The 19,173-nt window shown below is 42.5% G+C and overlaps 1 protein-coding gene across 4 annotated transcripts in view; it reads right to left on the minus strand.

Moving 5' to 3' along the window:
- The window catches only part of LOC110509575 (rho guanine nucleotide exchange factor 28), a 97,459-nt gene that overhangs the window by 44,349 nt on the left and 33,937 nt on the right, over positions 1–19,173 (minus strand). For all 4 annotated transcript variants that reach the window (XM_090227189.1, XM_090227188.1, XM_090227187.1 and 1 more), the window contains exons 8-12: positions 16,837–16,883; positions 13,479–13,542; positions 3,854–3,963; positions 3,464–3,750; positions 80–251 (exon numbers count right to left, since the gene is read on the minus strand). In XM_090227189.1, coding sequence (XP_090083315.1) covers positions 80–251; positions 3,464–3,750; positions 3,854–3,963; positions 13,479–13,542; positions 16,837–16,883 — 680 coding nt within the window. The remainder of the gene's footprint in view (positions 1–79; positions 252–3,463; positions 3,751–3,853; positions 3,964–13,478; positions 13,543–16,836; positions 16,884–19,173) is intronic.

The following is a 19,173-nucleotide window of genomic DNA, read 5'->3' on the forward strand; positions in this document are numbered from 1 at the left end:
GGAGGAGGAGAGAAACGATGACATTTCTTTATGTGAGTCTCTGTGTGTGAGGGTGGACAAGAAAGCTTCTGCATGGTACCTTTGTGGGGGTGGGGTCACCGACTGAGGAGGCAGAGTGTGTGCGTGTGCAGGTGAGGTCTGGGGCGGTGTCGTCCCCGCTGCCACGAGGGTCAAAGGTAAGAGGAGAGAAGGGAGACTTCTCCAGAACCCCCTCCTCCTCACTGTCAATCACTAGAGCTACCAGACTGGGGCTGTCAGGGAGAGAGAGAGAGGAGGGAACTTCAACATAAAGGCTCATCTGACGAACTGGTGGTCCTCTGTAGCTTAATTGGTAGAGCATGGCACTCGCAACGCCAGGATAGTGGGTTCGATTCTCAGGACCACCCGTACATAAAAATCTGTACACGCATGACTGTAAGTCGCTTTGGATAAAAGTGTCTGCTAAATGGCATATATTATATTATTACTACAGCCTCCTCATATCCATACTCTAAGTGCTGAAACCAACCGCTGGCGCAAGGTAAAAGTAAATTAATTGGCTTCAGCACATACAGTATGGAATTGCACATACAGTATCCACATAGAGAAAGCCTCACACTATGAGAAAATACTGAATATATTTGTTCAGGTAAGAACTAACAATATATGTAATCATACATGACATGTAATCTTTAGTTTATTATCGCAGTACAGTATCACAGAACTGTGATCCAGAACTTTTGGTTTCTTTCAGTCAACAATGCAGATATGATATCTCAAAGCTCTTGAACTACCTTTATCTTACCTTTTAAGCTGTTTCCCTGTCTGGTACAGGTACCCCCACCACACTCCCCCCTCTCTCCCGAGATTTCGCTCGCCTCCAACACACGCACTGTTGGGGCGAGTGACTCTGAACTTACAATGGCTAGCCCCAAGTTGCTATATTTTTTTTTCTGGTGCTTTATGCTATTTGCCTCATGACTCTTGTTTGCTTTGTTGACTATGAATTTGCTTGTTTATCTGACCGTGGGACAGACTGTTTGTTTCCACACTCGGGACTCTGACACTCTATTGGTTACATGGACTCTTGGCCTCCTATCCTATTCTAACCAACTCTCGCTGGCTTTATTTTAATGTTACCTGATGAAATTGCTGTACAATATGATCTTGTTGCCATCTAATGCACATTCAAATGTCATAAATCAACACTGCAGAGCTCTCACTGTCCTCTGCCATGCCCTGATTGTATTGCTGCTGATGATATCTGGAAATGTGCATGTACACCCTGGCCCATCTATTATTGCAAGCCCTAATTTTGACTTATGCTCTGATATTTGCTTCACTGATTTCGTAAAAGCCTGGGTTTTCTGCACATTATCACTAGAAGCTTATTAGCTAAAATCTATCAATTGAAAGTGTGGGTTCACAGCTCCAATCCAGATGTGTGGTCATTACTGAGATGTGGTTAAGAGTGTTTTGAACACTGATGTTAACCTTTCTTGTTATACCCTTTTTCAGCAAGACAGATCTTCCAAAGGTGGTGGAGTGGCAATCTTTACCAAGGAACACATTCAGTGCTAGGTTGTCTCCACCAAGTCTGTCCTCAAATAATTGTATTTGCTGGTTTTAAGCATTAAACTTTTAAATAGCTATTTTTTGACTGTTGCTGGGTGTTATCGTCCACCATCAGCACCGACCTGTACCCTAAATGCCCTAAGCTCTCTCCTTTCCCCTTACACTAAGTCTGAATTTGTCCTGATCATTTGTCCTGCTAAACTGGGACATGCTTAAACCATCTGACCAAGTCCTAAAGCAATGGGACTCCCTAAATCTTTCTCTGATTATTACCAATCCAACAAGGTATGACTCCAACCACCCAGAAAAGGCTACTCTCCTTGATGTTATCCTCACAAATAATCCTGATAGGTATCAGTCTGGTGTTTTCTGTAATGACCTTAGTGATCACTGTTTGTAATGGCTGCTCAGTGAAACGACCGATCCTGATTTGTCATAGACGCTTGCAAAATATGTTTTAATGAGCAAGCCTTTCTTCATGACCTGGCCTTTGTAAATTGGTATAGAATCAGCTCGATCCCCTCTGATGAAGATGCTTGGACCTTCTTTTTTGATATTTTCAGTGGTATTGTTAACAAACACGCCCCCATAAAGAAAATTATAATTAAAAACAGGTTCAGTCCTTGGTATGACCGTGATCTGGCAAATTTACTCCACCTCAAGAATTCCATTTGGCGAAAGGCTGGGCATACGCATACTCAAGCTGACGGGCTCTCGTTCAGACAAATTAGAAATAAGTGCACTCAGGCTATCCGGAAGGCCAAAGTTAGTTACTTTAAGGAGCAGTACTCTCTCTGTGAGTCAACCCCAAGAAGTTCTGGAAAACGGTTAAAGACTTGGGCCCAGATTCACAAATCCTTCTTAAGAATGCATTTCGTAACTGCCATTTTTTCTTTAACTGTCGACTTAAGAAGAAAGTTAAGCAAAGTTGCTATTCCTCAAAAAGGTTGTTGGAAATTTTCTTGCTGTATTTCTTATGTTTTTCCTTAAGCAAAAAGTTAAGAAGAAATTAGATTATTGAAAATAAAGTTATTGGAAATGTTCTTAATTCCAAGATAGCTAAACTCGTGTCCTAAACGCAATTGAACATGTTTAATTCACTCAAACTTCATCTGAAAGTTTCAGTTTTGATTATTTTAAACCCAAGAACATGTTTTAGAACAGTAATCATAGTAGAAAATATGCTAACATGATGCCATTGCTAGCTAGATAGCTAACTAAATTGGTTGCAAAACAACAAACATGTTGAAGAGTTCATAAGAAAAGCATTAAATCGTAAGATATTGTTGAGGAATTGCACTTACGAACTCTTAAGAAGCTTCTTAAGAAGCTTCTTAAATGTTTGTTTAAGAAGTGTTTTGTGAATCCTGCCCCTGGAGAATAAACCCTCCTCCTCACAGCTGCCCATGTCCCTTAATGTTGATGATGTGGTTGTTACTGACAAGGAGCACATGGTTGAGCCCTTTAATCACCACTTCATCAGGATTCCTATTTGACTCAGCCATGCCTCCTTGCCCAGCCAAAATGTCCTCATCTCCCACCCCTTCTAATGCGACGAGCCCCGATGCTCCTCCCTCTTTTTCCCCTGCCCTGCTACAAAGTTTCTCCCTGCAGTTGGTCACTGAGTCTGAAGTGCTAAAGGAGCTCCTTAAACTTGACTCAAAAAATACATCTGGGTCAGATAGTTTAGACCCTTTCCTCTTTAAGGTTGCTGCCCCTATCATAGTTTTGGGGCCTATGAGGGTTTATATGTTGACACTACCTGGCTTCGGAGAGCATGTTTGCGATACGGGAGTTGGCCATATCCCACGTGAGATATCGAAACAATTAATTGAAAGAGAACTTCTCTTGATCTAAAAAGAAACCCAATGGCTTGAGTAACAGGGGGTTGCATTAATGAGCTTGATACCTGAGGTTAGGTGACTCCAGAGGTGGGCTCCCTCTCTGATTGGTTAGGTATGAGTGGGAAAGGCTGTTCAGTCGGGTGAGGGCTCGGTCAGCAGGGGAGGACAAGGGAGAAGAAGAGACGAAGGGGGACTGTTGCTCCTCTAGTCCGTAGGGAGGTCGGGGTGGAGGGGTGACGGTGGCCTGTTGGAGGAGGACCTCTGAGTCCACTGTGTCCCACACCCTGCTGTCAGTCACAGAGCTGTCCCTCATTACCCCGGCAACACTAACCTTGGTCTTGAGGTCATCCACCTGAGAGAGAGAGAGAGAGAGAAAACACCAGATAAAAAGATCAATAAAGTATTTGCTCATATACCATATCATCAATCGTGTGAGTTATGGTAAAGTGGTGTACCTCTGTGGAGAGCTGACTCCTGCCATTGATGATGGAGGCTGATTTGTCTGCCACAGCAGAGTGGGAGAACTGTCTCTGGGTTCGTCTGGGGTGGGTCGTCTGGGACTTCACTGGAGAAAACAACACAACAAGGAGAATGAATGATAATGATAAATGTTGCTAAATTACGTATTGACTGCTGCTGCTTTCTTGGCCAGGTCTCCCTTGCAAAAGAGACTCTGTGTCTCAATGGGCTTTTCCTGGTTAAACAAAGTTTAATAAAAAGAAAGAAAAGAAAAATGAGACTAACTACAGCCAAGAGTATGGGGTGAGAGCCATCAGTCAAACAGAGGGCTAAGACCACCACAAAATAATGAGTGCTATGTAAGAACAAAGCATAATGTTAAAATATACTAATCGATGTTTATCAAAACACAAACAGACCAACAGGCTGACGATGGCTTAGCAAAGATTAATGTCTGTTCCAATCAATCACAATCATCAAAACAACATTCCATTAGCCAATACCAGTTGAGAGAAGAATAGCATAATTGGGCCTTTATGGCAATGGAATGCTAAAAAACATCAATTTCTGTTGACTTTGTAGTTCTAGAATACATGATGGAAAAAATTCCTTCCTATTCCCCATATATCAGCTGCTTGGTTGCTCTTACAGAAAAAACACGTGATCTTGTGTGATCACATGTGTTTTAATGTTAAGTTAGTGTGATAACATGTGACATCATGTGAAGCTACATGCGATAAATTAAAATTACACGTGATAATATGGAAGCACGTTGAGTGCATGATCTCATGAAATTCATGTTTAAAAAAAATGACAACATGGGGATTTAACATGAAACTACACATGACAACATGTGAGCAAATGAAAACACGATCTCATGTTAAATATTTATTTGTATTTGTACAGTTAAATTCAGGTGTTAAAGGACAGTATGCTGCTGTAAGCTGATTCAGCCTCACAACCTCTTGGTTGCTAGCTACTTGAAGTTCCTGCTGCACCACCAGGTCTGTGGACATAATGGAAACTGGCAAGAATACATTTCTGTACTTTGCCTAAAGTTGCAGTAAAAATAAAGTAAATATAACAACTTGTTATGTGTTATTTCCATTAAATGACAGTATTGGCTTCATGGTGAAATCCTTGAGCGGTTTCCTTCCTCTCCGGCAACTGAGTTAGGAAGAACACCTGTATCTTTGTAGTGACTGGGTGTATTGACACATCATCCAAAGTGCAATTAATAACTTCACCATGCTCAAAGGGATATTCAAAATGTGGAAAAAGTCAATGGGTGTGAATACCTTCTGAAGGCACTGTACACTTCACTGGTACACATATGAAATCAAATGGTACAGTTCAGTACCTTGTAGGTATGAGACATTTTTCTACACAATATTTTTTATATAAGGTGTGATCATCACTGCACTTGTACTGGTGGACCTCATTAGCATATTTGGTGGCATGATGAAATAATAGTATTTATGCCAAACGTCAGTGGAACTGTTTGATGGTTATGCCGATGCAAGTATAGCACCTCCTTTGACACTGTCTGTTCGGCAAACTCGGTAAGAGAATGTGTCAGTAATGAGCTTCACTGTGAAGAGGTTATTGTGCATTTCCCAGTAAATTAATGGCAACTTGTTCCCAAAAGTTGCTGTGAATTTGTCATTTCTTAACTGGAAACTAAAAGTCACAAAACTTACTGGAAGAATGTTGCCAGTAACCTACAGGACAAGTGCTGCCACTAGCAACCTTGCCAATAACTTAGCGTGGCTTCACTGACTCTTCTGTTGACAACATACACATCACTTGCTGAAAGGCAGAATACTATAACAGTGTCAGCCTATCAGCAGATTGCAGGCATGGCGTATTCTAGGTATGGCTTTCAGCTAGCTCTTTTTGGTGTCCCAGAAGAGTGAATGTCATCCCAGTTAATGTGCTATGTTCCTAAACATTAAGCTTTCGGAAAGTATTCACACCCTTTCCCTTTTTCCACATTTTGTTATACATTTCAGCCTTATTCTAAAATGTATTAAATTATCATTTTTTTTTCAATAATTAGGACATTGCGAAAATTGTTTAGACATTTTTGCAAATGTATATAAAATATAAAACAGAAATACGTTATTTACATACAGACCCTTTGCTATGAGACGCAAAATTGAGCTCAGGTGCATCGTGTTTCCATTGATCATCCTTGATGTTTCTGCAACTTGATTGGAGTCCACCTGTGTTAAATTCAGTTGATTGGACATAATTTGGAAAGGCACACACCTGTCAATATAAAAGGTCCCACAGTTGACAGTGCATGTCAGATCAAAAACTAAGACATGACGTTGAAGGTAATGTCCGTAGAGCTCTGAGACAGGATTGTGTCAAGGCAAAGATCTGGGGAAGGGTACCGAAACATTTCTCCAGCATTGAAGGTCCCCAAGAACACAGTGGCCTTCATCATTCTTAAATGGAACAAGTTTGGAACCACCAATACCCTCCCTAGAGATGGCCGCCCGGCCAAACTGAGAAATCGGGGGAGAGGGGCCTTGCTCAGGGAGGTGTTCCTCTGTGGAGATCAGAAAACCTTCCAGAAGAACAATCGTCTCTGCAGCACTCCACCAATCAGGTCTTTATGGTAGAGTCGTCCAACGGAAGCCACTCCTCAGAAAAAGGCACGTGACAGCCCGTTTGGAGTTTGCCCAAAGGCACATAAAAGACTCTCAGAACATGAGAAACAAGATTCTCTGGTCTGATGAAACCAAGATTGAACTCTTTGGCCTGAATGCCAAGCGTCACGTCAGGACGAGACCTGGCACCATCCCTTACGGTGAAGCATGGTGGTGGCAGCATCATGCTGTGGCGAAGTTTGTCAGTGGCAAGGACTGGGAGACTAGTCCAGATCGAGAGAAAGATGAAAGGAGTAAAGTACAGAGAGATCCTTTATGAAAACCTGCTCCAGAGCACTCAGTACCTCAGGTTGGGGCGAAGGTTCACCTTCCAGCAGGTCAACGACCCTAAGCACAAAGCCAAGACAACGCAGGAGTGGCTTCGGGACAAATCTCTGAATGTCCTTGAGGGGCTCAGCCAGAGCCCGGACTTGAACATCTCTGGAGAGACCTGAAAATAGCTTTTTAGCGACGCTCCCCATCCATCCTGACAGAGATTGAGAGTATCTGCAGAGAAGAATGGGAGGAACTTCCCAAATACAGGTGTGCCAAGCATGTAGCATCATACCTAAGAAGACTGGAGGCTGTAATTGCTGCCAAAGGTGATTCAACAAAGTTTAACAATTTGACAGCTCTAACGCAGTTACACCTGCGACTCTTCCAAAACACCAGCTATGCAGGTATCGGCTATCACGTGTTTAGGCTTGATCTGATTGAATCTTGTCCTTAATGTCAAGTGTCCCTGAGCAACGCAACTTTTTAGTTGGAGTTGTCAAATGTTCGCACAATTATTGACATGATTCCAGGCAACGTTTAGCAAAGTGCATAAATGTATTCTTGTCAATAAATATGTGGCCGATTTCTGTCATGGCCACAGACCTGGTGGTGAAACAGGAAATTAAGGTTATTGTCACCTAAGAGGTGGTGAGTTCAATTCCCAGGTGTAGTAGCATCCCAAGTGTGCTAATCAATGTTGAGTTCAATTCCATTTAAGTTAAAGTCAATTCAGAATGTAAACCCAATTCCTAAATGTCCAGGAATGGAAAAAAAATAATTGGAATTTCTGTGTACTTCCTGAATATAGTTTGCTGTTGTGTATTTAATGAGAAAATATAGTTCAGCTGTAGAAATACATTAAAAGTTATTTCCACAGTAGCAGGTAACTTACTACAACAGTTTGTGCCATAAGCGCATCTAAAGTATCCTATTACTTTAAATGCAATTGCAAGTGAGGCATGCCAGGTTGAGTTGCAGAAGGGGCCAAAAAGTACCCAAGTGCATTGTGATTGATAGTAAATAGATAGCAAAACACTAATACAAATCAAATTTATTTATATAGCCATTATATCAGCTGATATCTCAAAGTGCTGTACAGAAACCCAGCCTAAAACCCCAAACAGCAAGCAATGCAGGTGTTGAAGCACGTTGGCTAGGAAAAACTCCCTGAAAGGCCAAAACCTAGGAAGAAACCTAGAGAGGAACCAGGCTATGGTTCTGGCTGTGCCGGGTGGAGATTATAACAGAACATGGCCAAGATGTTAAAATGTTCATAAATGACCAGCATGTTCAAATAAAATGTCTGGGACAGGTAGCACGTCCGGTGAACAGGTCAGGATTCCATAGCCACAGGCAGAACAGTTGAAACTGGAGTACAGTATCCTATTAGCACAGACTGGAATATGTTATGGGATTCATCCAATGGCACTGAGGAGTATACCACCTCAGTCATTGGCTTCATCAATAAGTGCATCAACGACGACATCCCCACTGTGACCGTTTCCCAACCAAAAGCCATGGATTACAGGCAACATCCGCTCCGAGCTAAAGGATGGAGCTGCCGCTTTCAAGGAGCGGGACACTAATCCGGACGCTTATAAGAAATCCCGCTATGCCCTCAGACAAACCATCTAAACAGGCAAAGCATCAATAACGGACTAAGATTGAATTTTCAACCTCTCCCTGATAGAGTCTGAAACCTGTAGGTTTTAAAAACAGACCACCATAGTCCCCGTGCCCAAGAAAGCGAATGAAATCTGCCTAAATGATTACCGCTCTGTAGCAATCACGTCATTAGCCATGAAGTGCTTTGAAAGGCTGGTCATGGCTCACATCAACACCATCATGCCGGAAACCCTAGACACACTCCAATTTGCATAACGCACCAACAGATCCACAGATGTCGCAGTCTCAATCGCACTCCCCACCGCCCTTTCCCATCTGGACAAAAGGAACACTTATGTGAGAATGCTGTTCATTGACTACAGCTCAGGGTTCAACACCATAGTGCCCACAAAGCTCATCACTAAGCTAAGGACCCTGGGACTAAACACCTCCCTCTGCAACTGGATCCTGGACTTCCTCACAGGCCGCCACCAGGTGGTAAGGGTAGGAAACAACACGTATGCCACGCTGATCCTTAACACTGGGGCCCCTCAGGGGAGCGTGCTCAGTCCCCTCCTGTACACCCACGACTAAGTTGCCAAGCACAACTCCAACACAATCATTAAGTTTGCTGATGACAGTGGTAGGCCTGATCACTGACAACGATGAGACATCCTATTGGGAGGAGATCAGAGACCTGGCAGTGTGGTGCCAGGACAACAACCTCTCCCTCAATGTGAGCAAGACAAAGGAGCTGATCATAGACTATAGGAAAAGGAGGGCCGAACAGGCCCCCATTAACATCGACAGGGCTGAAGTGGAGCGGTTCGAGAGTTTTAAGTTCCTTGGTGTCCACATCACCAACAAACTATCATGGTCCAAACACACCAAGACAGTCTTGAAGCGGGCACAGCAACACCTTTTTCCACTCAAGTTTTGGCATGGGTCTTCAGATCTTCAAAAAGTTCTACAGCTGTGGCAAATGCTAAACTGTACCCCCGCACATTGACTCGGTACCGGTACACCCTGTATATTGTAATGTAAATATTTTTGTTTTACTTTAGTTTATTTAGTAAATATTTTCTTAACAAACAATGCAGTTCAAGAAATAGAGTTAAGGTATTGTAAGTAAGCATATCACCTGTTGTATTCGGCACATTTAACAAATAAATTTGATTTATTACTGTAGAAATGTACCGTAAATGACAAAATTAACAGCAATGGCTAACAGTGTAGTTTCATGTTATCACATTTTGAACCACATGATTTCAAACTTCACATATGAAATGATGTGAAAACATGCAACTTTGGGACACTACACATGATGTCACATGTGAAAACATTTGTTTTTGGAACACTTTACATGTGACATTTCACATGTGCAATTCCAAAAAGTGCAATTCCACATGTTATCCCTGTTCAGCTAAAATATGAGCCCACCTGGGATTTGAACTCACATCCTCTGGATTTGAGGTACACTGATCTTTCTGTTGTGCCACAAAGTCAAAGTCTGTAGTGTTCCCCTAAACATTCATCACCTATAATACATCTCTACATTGCTATTTTAGTCATTAGTTATTATGATTATTCTCTCATCATTTAATTAATTGACTCATTTCAGCAATTTGAGGGTTTTCTGTAAGGTTGTGTAATGTTGGTGGGGTATAATATTCTGTTTTATGTTACTCCTGAATCACTATGGTACATAATCAATTTTCTTGATTTTATTTTTGAACAAAGCAGAGATTTACCTTGGTCCATAGTGTAGGGCTGAACCAATTTAGTCGACTGGTCGGTCAAAAACAATATAATGTTATAACAAATTAGCTTTCTCCCTCGTTGGATAGCGGTCGCTGTCCGCTGTTCTGAAACATCAGTGCACTGTTGAGTTGGTGCCCTTTCCGAGAGGTTAGAGCGTTGGGCCAGTAACCGAAAGGTTGCTGGATTAAATCCCCGAGCTGACAATGTAAAACTATGTTGTTCTGCCCCTGAACAAGGCAGTTAACCCACTGTTCCCAGGTAGGCCGTCATTGTAAATAAGAATTTGTTCTTAACTGACTTGCCTAGTAAAATAAAGGTTAAATAAATTGTAATTCTTTTTAAACGATGTTGCTATAGGTATAATAGCAATGTTAACCAGCATATTGGTGTTGAAAACAATGTGAAGGAGCCAGCAGCAGAGTGAGGAGATGAGCCCTTGCATTAATTGTCTAAAAAAAGTGATCTCATTCAACAATGTGTACTACTCCCTTCACAGAACAGCGTAAACTGGCCCTAACCAGAATGGAAAGAGGAGTGGGAGGCCCCGGTGCACAACTGAGCAAGTACAATAGAGTATCTAGTTTGAGAAACAGACACTTCACAAGTCCTCAACTGGCAGCTTCATTAAATAGTACCCGCACAACACCAGTCTCAACGTCAACAGTGAAGAGGCGACTCCGGGATGCTTGCCTTCTAGGCAGAGTTGCAAAGAAAAATACATATCTCAGATATGGCCAATAAAAATAAAAGATTAAGATGGGCAAAAGAACACAGAAACTGGACAGAGGAACTCTGCCTAGAAGGCCAGCATCCCGGAGTAACACATCGGTTGCTTTTACTTGCATTGCATTCCTTACTCACAACAGAGAACTCCTGAGAGCATCAAAATCTGCTCTCTCACCTTCTCACTTACACACTAACCGTCTTTACTTCGAGAGAGAGAGAGGATAAATCACTTCTCCAATCTTTTTGGCCCTATAACAAAGAACAAACAGCAAAAACATATACATGATCAAATTAAAATCTTAGAATCAACTGTTGAAGACTACCAGAAGCCATTGGATTCTCCAATTACATTGAATAAACTACAGGACAAAATACAAACCCCTCCAACCCAAAAAGTCCTGTTGTGTTGATGGTATCCTAAATTAAATAATAAAATATACAGACCACAAATTCCAATTCGCTATACTTTAACATCATCCTCCGCTCTGGCATCTTCTCCAATATTTGGAACCAAAGACTGATCACTCCAATCCACAAAAGTGGAGACAAATTTGACCCCAATAACTACCATGGGATATGCATCAACAGCAACCTTGGGAAAATCCTCTGCATTATCATTAACAGCAGACTCGTACATTTCCTCAGTGAAAACAATGTACTGAGAAAATGTCAAATTGGCTTTTTACCAAATTACTGTATGACAAACAAACAATACACAGGCAAAGTCTTCTCATGCTTGGTTGATTTAAAAAAAGCTTTTGACTCAATTTGGCATGAGGGTCTGCTATACAAATTGACGGAAAGCGGTGTTGCATGGGAAAATACATACAACAACAAGTGTGCGGTTAAAACGCATTTCTTTCCACGGGGCCGTGGGGTGAGACAGGGATGCAGCTTAAGCTCCACCGTCAACATATATATCAACGAATTGGTGAGGGCACTAGAACAGTCTGCAGTACCCGGCCTCACCCTACTAGAATCTGAAGTCAAATGTCTACTGATGATCTGGTGCTTCTGCCCCCAACCAAGGAGGGCCTACAGTAGCACCTAGATTCTGTCCGACCTGGGCCTTGACAGTAAACCTGAGTAAAACAAAAATAATGGTGTTCCAAAAAAGGTCCAGTTGCCAGGACCACAAATACAAATGACATCTACACACAAAAAAACTAAAAACGGCCTAAACATCAGCGCCACAGATAACTTCCACAAAGCTGTGAAGGACCTGAGAGACGAGGCAAGAAGGCCTTCAATGCCATCAAAGGGAACATAAAATGTGATATGCTAATTAGGATCTGGCTAAAAATACTTGAATCAGTTATAGAACCCATTGCCCTTTATGGTTGAGAGGTCTGGGGTCCGCTCACCAACCAATAAATCACAAAATGGGAAAAACAACGAACTGAGACTCAGTGTCCAATATCCTCAGTGTCCAACATAAAACACCAAATAATGCATGCAGAGCAGAATTAAGCCAATACCCACTAATTATCAAGATCCGGAAAAGAGCCATTACATTCTACAACCACCTAAAAGGAAGCGAGTCCCAAACTTTCATAACAAAGCCTGATGAAGAGATGAACCTGGAGAGGAGTCCCTTAAGCAAGCTGGTCCTCTGTTCACAAACACACCCCACAGAGCCCTAAGACAACAACACAATTAGAACCAACCAAATCATGAGAAAAAAAGATAATTACTTGAGACATTGGAAATAATTAACAAAAAAAACAGAGCAAACTAGAATACTATTTGGCCCTAAACAGAGGGCAGAATACCTGACCACTGTGACTGACCAAAAAAGAAGGAAAGCTTAGACTATGTACAGACTCAGTGAGCATAGCTTCGCTATTGAGAAAGGCTGCTGTAGGCAGACCTTGCTCTCAAGAGAAGACAGGGTTCCCGAGTGGCGCAGCGGTCTAAGGCACTGCATCTAAGTGTCACAACAGACACACTGGTTCGAATCCAGGCTGTATCACAACCGGCTGTGATTGGGAGTCTCATAGGGCGGCGCACAATAGGCCCAATGTTGTCTTGGTCTGGCAGGTATAGGCCGTCATTGTAAATAAGAATTTGTTCTTAACTGACTTGCCAAGTAAAATAAAGGTTCAATAATATAAAATAAACACAAAAATGTGCACACTACCCAGAAAATGAGGTGGAAACAGAGTTGCACTTCCTAACCTCCTTCCAAATGTATGACCATATTAGAGACACATATTTCCCTCAGATTACACAGACCCACAAAGAATTCAAAAACAAATCAAAATTGATAAACTATCTGTTGGTTGAAATACCACAGCAGCAAGATGTGACCTGTCGCCACAGGAAAAGGCCAACCAGTGAAGAACAAACACAATTGTAAATACAACCCGTTTATTTATTTTCCATTTTGTACTTTAACTATTTGCACATCGTTACAACACTGTATATAGTATGACACTTGAAAGGTCTTTATTCTTTTGGAACTTATGTGAGTGTAACATTTACTGTTTATTTCGCTTGCTTGGGCAACGTAAACATATGTTTCCCAAGCCAATAAAGCCAATTAAATTGAAATTAAATTGAGATAGAGAGAGATAAACAGATAAATATATCTTACCTGTTTGTAATGTTGGAAGTTCCTCATCATCATCCAGAGAGAGAACAAGCTGCTCTTCAAGAACCTATTTGGATTTGAAATTATACAATATCAATGAGGTTCATTTGAGGGTACATATCAGGTGAACCGTTAAGACATTACAGCATCTTTTGTACATTGTCCCTCCATTTTAGGGGACCAAAGGTATTGGCAAACTCACTTACATGTGTATTAAAAAAGTTTAGTATTTGGTCCCATATTCCTAGCACACAATGACTACGTTAAGCTTGTGACTCTACAAACTTGTTGGATGCATTTGCTGCTTGTTTTGGTTGTGTTTCAGATTATTTTGTGCCCAACAGAAATGAATGGTAAATAGTGTAGTGTGTCATTTTGGAGTCACATTTATTGTAAATAAGACACTTCGACATTAATGTGAATGCTACCATGATTACGGATAGTCCTGAATGAATCGTGAATAATGATTCTAATGTTCCAGTGAGGCACGGTGTTCATTGACCTTGTCAGGCGTGATTCTAATGAGTGAGGAAGTTAGACGCACAAATATCATACCCCCCCCCCCAAAAAAAAATGCTAACCCCCCCGTTATTGTAATTGTGAGAGGTTAGCATGTCTTGGAGGTATGATTTGTGCATCTGTAACTTTCTCAGTCATTACAATCAGTAATTCCTGCCTTATGCCAGAGCAATAGCCTCCACAATCCAGTGGGAGAGACACTGCTTAGAAAGCACTCTACCACAAGCAGGATTAGCAAAACAGACAAAAAGTTGGTCACACAAATGGACACCCCTGGACCGCTCAATGTACATGCGTAACGCTCGTACTGGACATGGCATGTAACCTCCACTGCTCCTCAGAAGCAAACGAAGGAGGTGAAAAGGGGAAAAAGCTAAAGAGCTAGAGAGACCTGTAGGACATAGTCATGACCTTGCGGGCAAATGTTGCATTAGGATGAAACGTCCCCTTCGCCAAAGGCGAACTTCGTATAGGACGGGTTGAATGGAAAACACGTGGATCTCCAACGCCTTTAGCCAAGGCCAAAGCCACGAGTAGGGCATTCTTATATGAGAGGATCTTCAGATCCCCAGACATTATCAGTTCAAAGGGGGCCTCACACGGCACATCCAAATCCCAAGTGGGCGCAATAGAAAACCGGCCTGAGACGGTGCACACCTGTTAAAACCGCACCGCGAGGAGAAGAGCCCCTGGAATCGCCCCATCAATTTCCACATAACACGCTGAAGTAGCAGCCATATACACTGCATTCGGAAAGTATTCCCCTTTCCCGCATTTTATTACTTTACAGCCTTATTCTAAAATTGATTAAATATTTTTTTCCCCTCATTAATCTACACACAATACCCTTTAATGACAAAGCGAAAACAGGTTTTTAGAAATGTCTCCTAGAGCTGGCCGCCCGGCCAAACTGAGCAATCAGGGGAGAAGGGCCTTGGTCAGGGGGGTGACCAAGAACCTGACGGAAGCCACTCCTCAGTAAAAGGCACGACAGCCTACTTGGTGTTTGTCAAAAGGCATCTAAAGAAATCTCAGACCAAGAGAAACAAGATTCTCTGGTCTGATGAAACCAAGATTGAACTCTTTGGCCTGATGCCAAGTGTCATGTCTGGAAGAATCCTGGCACCATCCCTACGGTGAAGCATGGTGGTGGCAGCTTCATTCTGGGGGGATGTTTTTCGGTGGTAGGGACTGGTAGACTAATCAGATTCGAGGGAAAGATGAATGGAGCAAAGTACAGAGACACTGTTCCTAGGCCGTCATTAAAAATAAGAATTTGTTCTTAACTGACTTGCCTAGTCAAAAATAAATAAATACATTAAAAAACATTTTTTTTATAAAAAATGGAATCTAATTTCCAGGAACAAAATACATTTAGCAGGAGACCAACTTCTTGGAGTTCATATGAACCACAGAGACTGTGTGTGGGATAATAGCATGATTGCCAATCGCATACCGAGTCCATAACCTGTATCAGTAAGCACCTCATAGGGACCAGTGAGCTACAGGGAGGAATCAGCAATGAATACCAGTAACATACAACCAATGAGGGAGGTAAACCACGTGATGCATTCCTAGAGAACCTCTCTGACCACAGCATTTAGAATAACCAAGCAACTGAGCGTGACGTATGCGTTCCACAAGGGCACATCAACAGATTTTCCACTTAGTCAGCTCAGGGATTAGAACCAGCAACCTTTTGGTAACTGGCCCAACGCTCTTAACCGTTAAGATACCTGCCTTAACGAGTCAACTTAACGAGTCAGGCTATACAGCGCTGTTACACTAGTATGATCCCGTCCACATAAGACCGGATCATCGACCAAGTCTGGGAAGAGAGGTAAACGGTGCTTGACTGAGGCAGGCCAAGGCGGCAGGGAGTGCCCACTGAACGGGCCGCCCTCTCCCTTCAAGTTGCCTCCCTTAGTCAGTGACAGAGTGCACAGCAACATGGTTGAGCAACGGCATGCCTCAGCCTAGGCAGCCCCCAATTCACCCCTGGGTTCCATAACTCAGACCCAACCAAGGTATGGGCACCCGTGAGGGGAAGCCATAAGAAACAGCATTTGTAGGGAAGAACAGACAAGCAGCAGGTGCTTCTAATCAGGGTTGCCACTCATCTGCCAATCAGGGATGTGGCTTTTCTGGTAAGCTATCTGGTAAGCTAATGTGTCCAAGTGAGCAGACACGTAAGTCAATTGATTCATGAATTGCCCTTCGTGGCCGCTCGCATACCATTTTAATTATGTATTTCTTTGTGACTAACTTGTATACAGGTAGACCAGAAAAAGCCACATCCCTGATTGGCAGATGAATGGCAACCGTGATTAGAAGCACCTGCTGGTTTTTATATTAAATTGCACCTACACACTGAAGAAGGCCGCAGCGCCAAAACGTCTCCTATTCCTAACATCTGCTATCCCTGATGCAGTGAAAAGAATACCAAAAAAAATACAAAATTAAGTAAGCTTTATTTGACATCTTTTAGAGTGCGGACCCATTACACCTTATGTTATTCTGAATTTGCGGGTGTTGCGCACCAGCCCAGCTTCTTGGAGAGCACGATGGTCCCCTTTTTGATTAAAATGAATCAGATAGTCATGCACGCACGCACACACCTATGAGCAGAGGATGAGGTGAATGCATGTGGGCAGTCCATAAGCGAAGCACTGCTCAGAATGGTCTTAACGAAACACACACAATAAGGCAAAAAGCTCTCTCACCAGCCTCACAAAAGCACACACGCACACACACACACAAAAACAGATCCACACATGCACACCAAACTCATTGATGTACCAGGTAATTTCATTTGAAAAGAAAAGCAGAAAAATATACTTACTCTAACCACCAGTGTAAGGTCTTCTACTGGCAGCCCCCTGCCTAGACCTGCAGAAGAGGAGAAAGACACTTAACGACACCCATTAACACCCTAAGCAGTGATTGGTCACAAGAAGAGACAGGTGACCTCTCCACTAAATATGCTGGAATCACTGCTTGACTTCTAGAACCAATGTTCTGCAGGAACTAAGAAGTCTAGAGCAGCGGAGCTAAAGCAACAGGGGGAAAAAATGGTAGAGAGTGGTTGTTATGTACAGGTCTATAGATCTATAGTGCTTCCTTCCAGTCTGGCTGGGGCTGCTGAGGGGTGAGGTCGATACTGAGATAAGACTTCCTGTCCTGTCTCTCTAAGTATGCATCGATATCAAGCCTGCCGTCACTACGGTTACCAGAAACAAGAGAGAGAGAGAGGCAGTGTGTGTCTGAGGCGATGTGTGTGTGTGTGTGTGTGTGTGTGTGTGTGTGTGGCTGCACCACCGCAGCCCACCCAGAAGAGAGAGGGAATGAGTTCCAACCTAACCTCTCACCTACACCCCTGATGTTTTGACAAAGGGCTTTCTGTGTGTGTGTGTGTGTGTGTGTGTGTGCGTCCCAAAAAGGCTTGGTAAATTAAACTAATTACAGGAAGAGAAACAGTTGGAATTTATATCAGGATGTTAAAGTAAAAGAAACGCTGCTTTATCCGAGCAGCTGTGTAGCTTTACTTACAGTCTTTCACAGAGTCACTGTGACATACAGAGTGAGAGACAGTAAATATGGACAGCTTCTAGACGGAGAGGCCACCAAAGCTCTGACACACACTCGCACCATGTCCAACACCTCATCTGTCTAGTGTGTGTGTGTGTATGGCAATTATTTTATGCCAAGTCATATTAGGTCATCCAAAACCTGCTCCATGAAGCTGTATTTACTGAAGGAGGCATCTAGACACACACCAGACAGGACCTTTTCCCCCAGAAGCACACACGCAAACCCCAGACACACACATTCCACACACTTAGCATCGTAAGACAGTGTCTTCATCTTTTTCATCATCTCAAATGGTTCTTAGAAGGGGTCTCAGGCCAACTGAATGTGAGGCCAACCACCGCTCTCTCTCTCTCCCTTCCTCTCTCTCTCCCTTCCTCTCTCCCTACCTCCTCCCTCTGCCTTATTAATCTCTCTCATACAGACCATGGTTGGAAATTAACCCACGCCAAATGCGGGTAGATTTTGTCATTGGCGGGTAAGAATGTATATTTCACCAGACACGTTGGCGGAGCATTTGGAAAAAGTATTTTTTTATCCAAAGCCCAGATGTAGAAGTTGGTCGAATAGACAAAGAAAGACTCATAAAGTGTGACTTTGTCCTCGTGTTTCTTGGCCAGTTACATCGTTTTGTTCACAAGCTAAGTTGTTTTTCAATGTTAGTTTGAGTTTGCTGCAACTGTCTGCTGCGAAGACGACATTACAGTGTGAGATTTTTTTTTCATCACAGATAAGCAAGTGCCCAAGTTAACACTGTAACAGCCCGTCCCTTAAAGGGCCGGCTGCAAATGTTTGTCTCACCTAATGACTGCGCTTGATTGAGCATGGACTTTTATTCATTCACTTTCAGTTATTGTTCAGCTAGATTTATTTGTGTGCTTCTACATTTCTACTTAGGAGCACATCATGTACTCCTTGTAAAAAAAAATGTCAGCGTAGAGCCCTGAACTATAATAATAAATAAACCACATTACTCTGCATTTTTTGGCAAGGCAGGCACTTTGTTGATTATTGATGTTCTGCTGTAGAACCTTATCTGTTTTTAGGATCTAAAAACTGTACATTGGTTAAAAGACGCAGGTCACAAAAATGAAATGAAATTAGGCAAGTGATATACTATATTACTAGTAATATAGTTATTGTTTTTTTTAATATTATATCTGTTTTTTGTGCAATTATGGATAAACAAAATATTTTGGCTGGTATTTTTTTTTAACATTTCCCACCCTGATACAGACTCCCTCTCCTTATCCCTGTGCAGTGTGTATCCTGTATAGCATGCGACTTTCTGACATCTGTGTAGTGAGTGTGTATCGTCTGTTCAGTTCATTTAAACACGCTCATGTACATGCCACGTGTGTGCTGGCTGGGTGGTGTGTGTGGCATCATGGAGGCACATACACACAGGTCAGCGTGGTGTATGTGTGCGCGTGCGTGCGGACTGGGCTGTGCCCTTCTCTCTGTGTGTCTCATGTGCAAACACTGTTCATGGCCTGGTCTTCCTGTTCTATTTGTGGTAACTAAGACTGTCCACTGGTAAATAGTGCTGTTTGGGGACCCGAGGAATGCACCATGACTCTCTGAACAGAGT

This window comes from Oncorhynchus mykiss, chromosome 29 (genome assembly GCF_057628025.1).
Source record: "Oncorhynchus mykiss isolate SJ-2025 chromosome 29, ASM5762802v1, whole genome shotgun sequence".
Taxonomy (NCBI): Eukaryota; Metazoa; Chordata; class Actinopteri; order Salmoniformes; family Salmonidae; genus Oncorhynchus; species Oncorhynchus mykiss.